The sequence below is a fragment of the Petaurus breviceps genome, unplaced genomic scaffold, assembly GCF_028583685.1.
Source record: "Petaurus breviceps papuanus isolate PSGF00001 unplaced genomic scaffold, PetGlider_PUasm1.0 350, whole genome shotgun sequence".
Lineage (NCBI taxonomy): Eukaryota > Metazoa > Chordata > Mammalia > Diprotodontia > Petauridae > Petaurus > Petaurus breviceps.
Genome location: NW_027186199.1, coordinates 1917811 through 1924044, shown reverse-complemented (window position 1 = coordinate 1924044; position 6234 = coordinate 1917811). Strand labels below are relative to the sequence as shown.

Genomic DNA, 6234 nt, shown 5'->3' with positions numbered 1-6234 from the left:
ACTTTGGAAACACAAACCTGTACAGAGACACAGAAAAAGTCATGAGAAAGAATTAGGGAGGGGAGAAACAGTAGATAATAGAAATAAAATATAAGAGGCAGCAATAGAAAGGGAAAAGATAAGGGGAGTGAGAATGACAGAAAATGATATAAAGGGGGTAATAAGGACAAGACTCATCCTTACCAGCCTGCCCGGTGAGGTGATGATCCTGGGGCTAAGATCTGGGGGAAAAGAAGAAGAAAGAGATTAGTTAGTGCCTCTCAAACATCTCTCCATTCTCTAAGGGACAATGATTCATCCTCTTTGTCCCTTCCTCTCCTTGGAACAAATGATGCCTCCCTCTATACCGAGAAAGATTTGTCTTTGATTCCTTACTTGGATTGCCAGTCAGTCCTATTTCTTAATACTCTGGTCCATTCTCTGGTCATTCCCAACCCCCAGCCCCAGACAATCCAAACTGACCACTTTCCCTATTCCTACCACCTTCAAGCGGCGTCGGTGAGGGAGTGGGTGCAGGTGAGGGGGCTTCTGTCAGCTGGCCAAGGGGACTCCGTTTTCCCCTTCCTTCTTGAGATTTGGCGATGACCATCTGGGCTCGTAGGGCATCCTGTTCCAGGGACTTCATCCTAGAAAGAAAGAGTCAGGGTGGACAGGGGAGACATGAGTTAGGATTGGGCTTTTCCTTAACCCCAGCCCACTCAGGGCCGTGGACAAGAAAAGATCCAGTGGTGCTGGGGGGCCATGGCTTCTCCCCTGTCCCATAGCCCCCATGGAGTACCCAAAACCCTGTCCCAGAACCTAAGGCATGCAGCTGGGAGGCAGGGCCATGCACACCTTGGGGCAGGACTTCCTGGCCCAGCTCGGGGGGTAGGTCTGAGCGGAAGCCCCTGCTGGCGGGCCCGGTAGAGTCTACGGGCCAGGTCCTGCTCGTAGTCCCTAAGGCTGTCGTCCAAAGTTGAGGGTCTGGGGGTCATGGGGATAGAGGGACAGAGACAGAAAGCAAGTGAGAGACAGAGAATAGAAAACAATGCAACCAGGCCAGGGCCCTCTGGGTCAGTTAAGGGCACAGTAAGACCAGAGAACTGGAAGGAAGATCAAAATAAAGCAAGGAGAAAATAGAACAGGGAGCAGAGGAACCAAACTTCCATGCCCTGCTAACAGTCACAGCCAATCACAGTCATCATGTTGTTTTATACTAGCTTTGATTCTACCATCTAGCCCCACATTTAGGAGTCAAATAAGGTTTCAGCTTTAATAAAGATAAATATAAAAGTCAGTATGTGACCAAGGACAGGTTCTTCAACCTAAACTGGCAACCAAATAGGGTCACAAAATTCTGGAAAGATTTAGAGAACTATGGACATCTGGGCATGGCACATTTTGAGACATACAGAGTGACCAGAAGCCCTTCTCCCCCACACCTAAGTGTTACCTCTCTTTCATATACACTCTCAAGTCAACAACCCTAACCCCAGGTAAGAAATGTTCTTCTTCCATGAAGGAACACTGTGTATCTTTTGTTCTGGTAATAGCTCAGAGAGGAGCAAATGCAAATGTTCAGAATTATTAATAAGGCTATTAACATACAGAAGCCCACAGTGTCCACAGCTGGACAGTGAACCTCAGGTAGTAAGGGTGCACCCTGAGTCCCAGAAATGAGAAAGAAAATAAAACTAAACCAAGAAGAATAACCAAGGATAGAACAATACTTTGACCCAAAACACTGTGGATTTAGAGGGCAGGAGAAGAGACTGGATTGGCCTTGAACAGCTCAGACCCAAGGAGAGACAGAATTGCCATGACACACTGAGAGCTTACACAGAGGCTGGGAGAGAAGAGAGAGCAAGGGGACAAGGGGACAGGAGTTCTTTGGGTCAGAGGTGAAATGAACCAGCAAAATATGGAGACACTGAAATGGGAATGCAGCATTAGAGTGATCTGATCCTGAAGCTGGGGAGACTGGGAACTGGGACCCAACAAAGACAATCAAAAACACTTCTAAGGGCAAGGAGGACAGAAGATGACCAAGAACGTCTGAGTAATTCTACTTTATAATTGTAACGAGCTATCCTGTCAACATTCTGTGCCCTGAAATGCCTCAACCACAGGCACAACTGCTGGTGCACTGGAGACACTGGGCCAGAGGGCACAAGGCTATAGCTACAGTCTTACACTGAGAAGTGGCCAGAAGCTCCATTTCTGAGGTCTGACCCTTCGGGCAGAGGCAAAGAGTATAATCCTAGGCAGCCTAACATAGTCAATCTCATCCTCCAATCTTACACAAGAGATTATCATTTCCAGGCTTCAGTATACTCTTCCAACAGCCATATTCTTCAAAAGTTATACATGTCTCAATCACCCCCAACTCAAACACTTCTGACAATCATCACTCAACAGCCACATCCTTGTGCATTCATTTTCTGTTACATGTGCACACTCCAGACATCACCTGAGTCACAAACATAATAAGGCAGGGTGTGCTCAGATGCTGACAGCACCACACTGCCATAGCCATCACACCTCTCCTACAGATACACACCCAACAATATTCCCCTGAAGTCACTTCATCTCAACATGGTTTTTTTGGTCCATACTTGTGACTATATTGATATGTCCTGATGAAGAAACTGTCTTAACAAAGCAGAATGACAACTACTCTGTAACAGTCATAGGAAATTGCAGTGACTTGCCCAGGGTCACAGAGCCTGTCAGAAGCAGGACTCAAACCCAGGTCTTCCTTATTCTAAAGCTAACTTTCTATGCACATGACCATACTCTCAGATCAAATCTTATGTACCCTGAAACACTTATTTATCTAAGTAGTGAGTGCTGAAACAAGCCATCTCTTATATTCAAAGCACCTGTCATCCCTTCTAGTCCTAACCTACCATAGTGCTAATCAAAGGAATCCCTTTTGACCTGTGGGTATCCTAACCAGCAAAGTCTAACCATGCAGCAAGTCCAGCAGAGACTGGCTTTTCTTTTTCCCCTCAAGGTCAAGTTCCCTTGAGGTACATGGGGGAGGTATGGGATTATACAGTAATCTGGAAGGGGGTCAGGCACCTGGCTGCCCGCCAGAGTGCCCTCTTCTCTGCTTCCAGAGCTCGTCGTTCAGCTGGGGATAGCTCCCGTTCAGGCCCACTCAGGAGTTCTGGACTCTGCATGCGCAACCGTTCCTGCTGCCGTCGCTCAGCCTTAGCTGTCCGGACTGGGGCTCCCAAATCCCCGCCCCCCAATGACATGGGGCTCAGCCTGTAGGCGACACAAGGATCTACCTGAAGAACACTCAATGCCAAAAAGGCAACAAGAAAGTTGATAGCATTCCCCAACCTCTTAGGATATAACAGATGCCCCAACCCTGGGCACCAGATCCTTCCCGAGCCCATCCCCTAGCTTTCTTCCCCATCCTGGGAACCCTCCATAGCCCTGCTTACCTAGCTGGGCAGTTGGGCCGTGGCTCTTGTTGCGATCCTTCTTCCAGTGAGTTCCTCTGGGAATTGGGGGGCTCAGTTTGAGGAAGGCTGGAAGGGGAAAGGAGCAAAATCTGTCACTATAGCTCAAGTAGTCTCTAAGTTCTTTTCTTGTCGCTTGTGGATAATGGTGAAGTCTCAAAGCATTAAACCTCTAGCAGAAGTCAATGAGCCATCCCTCACCCTGGGCTGACCTGCCAGTGATTGTGACAATCTGTGAAGAGTCTTTCAACTCCCCTAGACTATAGAAGACAATTAGTCCAATCTGAACTGCGACTGAAGCCCCTGTCTTGAACAAGACATACATAACTCCCTCAAACAAGGAATGGAATATGCATCCCTCATCACACTTCCTTCCAGTCACAAAAACAGCATTTTGCCAACCAGGTAGAGTCCCAACCAAAGAAGCCTCATATCAACAGTTACCAGTTTGTAAGACAACTAGCAGTGAATGGTGAGACGGGAGGTCTACTCTAGATTTTATGGGCTTGAGTCCTCTTGCCAAACCCTAACTACTAAGTCAGTGTCTAATGGAATGATTTATTCCACAGGTGAAAGTCCCAAGCTCTCACCAACTCTTTTGTTCTCCCAGGGACTCTAGACCCTCCACTGGGGCAGGGGCAGGGGCAGTTGCTACAATTTCCTCTGCCTCCTCCTCTTCCTCTTCCTGAAGAAGTAGGGCCCGTTTCTGTTGTAGCTTCCGTGCTAGGGTGGAAGGAAGGAAGAAAATGATAAAAAGCTTCAGTGGAGACTTCTAGACTACCTTCCACCCCAACCAAACCCCCAAATCAGACTTTATTCCAACTCCTTCCCCTCAATTCCTTCTCCTACCTTCTTCTTCCTTCATCTTCTTCAAGTCATCCTCACCAACCAGGGACACCCTCTTTGGAGGACCATCAGCCTGGGGAGGCCTCACCTCCAGCTCAAAGTATTTCTGTCTCTCACGGAAAGACAACTGTTCTGGGCTGGCAGCACTACCAGGAGGTACCACCTGGGGAGAGGGAAAGAAGACATCTGATTCCAGTCACTACAGCACCCACTTAAATCCTCAGCTCTCACCTAAAGCTTCCATGCTCACCACCTCTCCATCTGCCCCCTCACCTCTGGGGAAACTTGGAGCCACTCTGGGCCTGGCCGCTTGTGCAGCTCCTACTGGGATAACCAGGTGGAGGGTCAGTGGGAGGGGGTGCCCAATGAAAATTGGAAATAATTGGTTACTTGGGTGGGATTGGGAAGCTTTAACGAGAGGGCAGAGGTGAAACTAGACTTAGTACTGGAAGTTCCCCAAGGGTCAGGCCATACCTGAGCCTCTGTCAGAGGGTGAGGGGGGGGTACAGCTGCGAAAGTCCTGTAGGCCTGCTTAACATTGACAGGGAATTCACTGGGGGAGTGTGGAGATGGAGGACAGGTACGAGGCTGTGGAGGACAGGAGGACAGAAGGAGAAAGGAATAGGTAGAGTTGGATAGGGGTAAGAAAAAAGAAGAAAAGAGGGAGAAGGTAACAAAAAGGAATGCAAGAGTAGGAGGGGAAGGAGAAGGCAGAGGAAGAAGAAGACAGGATGAATAACAAGGACATGAAAAATTGTTTCCCGAGTCTAAATCCATAGCCTGACTGAAGGTTTCTACAATGCGTCTCTCCATGTCCCTGTAAGTCCTTCCCACAGAACCTCACCCTCTCCAGGGAAGTTCATCTCTAGCTACTTTGTTTTCAGAAAAATGACTCCTCTGATTAGGCTGTCTCTACCCCCAGTTTCCTCCATTTTCCAAACATTCCTAGTTAAAGGCTCTAATCCTTTCTTCAAATCATGCTCTCCTTTTCTCTCCCCACCAACCCCAACCCAGACCCAAATTCCCAAGGCAGATATCTAGTTCTTCATGCATCTGTGCTGAATGGTGGTAGAGAATGGAGAGAATCTTCCTCTCTCAAGAGTGATGTCTCCCTTCCCCAACCAGTAGAGTGAGCTGGGTGGGAAACTTACGGAACTGGGGCTGTAGGCCTGGGGCAGGGGTGAAGACTGGAAGGGATTGGGGCTGTCTCTACCGCCAGATGCGGTGGATCCTGCTGGCCATGGCCGAGGCTGGATTACCCCAGGTTTAGTCTGTATGGGTGGTAGTGAGGAAGAAAAGAGACAGGGAGGGAAAAAAGAAAGGAGGGAGAAAGAGAAGTTGGAGTGAAAAGAAAAGGTTGGAAAGAGCAGGAGTATATGGTGGTGAGACAGTTTGAGAGATAGAAAGAATGTAATACAGGAAGAAAGTGGGAAGAAAGGGAATAGAGAAGTTGGAGAAACAGCGAGGAGCTGTCAAAAGGCATCCCCAAAGCCAAGGGGTAGGGCAGAGGGCAAAAAGGACACTCACGGATTTGTGCTCCTCCTGGGAGGGCAGGAAGCTGATGGAGGCCTGAAACAAAGGAAGGATTGGTAGGCTTCTCCCCCTTCAATGTGCCCCCCTCCCCCAACAAGCTAGCAGCCAGCAGTGCAGCCAGCCTGCCACCCCCACCCCAGCTGTACCCTGTGCCCACTGGGCAAAATTGGGGTGGGGAATCCCAAGTCACCTCTTCCTTGCCCTCCCCACAGCTCCACTAATAAAAAGGCTGGAAAGGGATTATATTAGGCTCAGAAGGGAGGCCCTAGCCTACCCCAAGACCTCAGGGGCCAAGCCCCAAAGCACATGCCTTGCTAGTAGCTCCTCCAAATCAAGTGCCAGAGGGAAAGAGAGGAACACACACACACACACACACACACACACACACACACACACACACACA

At 48.9% G+C, this 6234-nt stretch overlaps 1 protein-coding gene across 1 annotated transcript in view; it reads right to left on the bottom strand.

Annotated features, from left to right (window-relative positions):
* The window catches only part of SCRIB (scribble planar cell polarity protein), a 70909-nt gene that overhangs the window by 6611 nt on the left and 58064 nt on the right, over nt 1-6234 (bottom strand). The window contains exons 30-39 of the mRNA XM_069096984.1: nt 5826-5867; nt 5450-5569; nt 4773-4886; nt 4302-4461; nt 4043-4175; nt 3435-3521; nt 3064-3252; nt 835-963; nt 484-626; nt 184-221 (exon numbers count right to left, since the gene is read on the bottom strand). Coding sequence (XP_068953085.1) covers nt 184-221; nt 484-626; nt 835-963; nt 3064-3252; nt 3435-3521; nt 4043-4175; nt 4302-4461; nt 4773-4886; nt 5450-5569; nt 5826-5867 — 1155 coding nt within the window. The remainder of the gene's footprint in view (nt 1-183; nt 222-483; nt 627-834; nt 964-3063; nt 3253-3434; nt 3522-4042; nt 4176-4301; nt 4462-4772; nt 4887-5449; nt 5570-5825; nt 5868-6234) is intronic.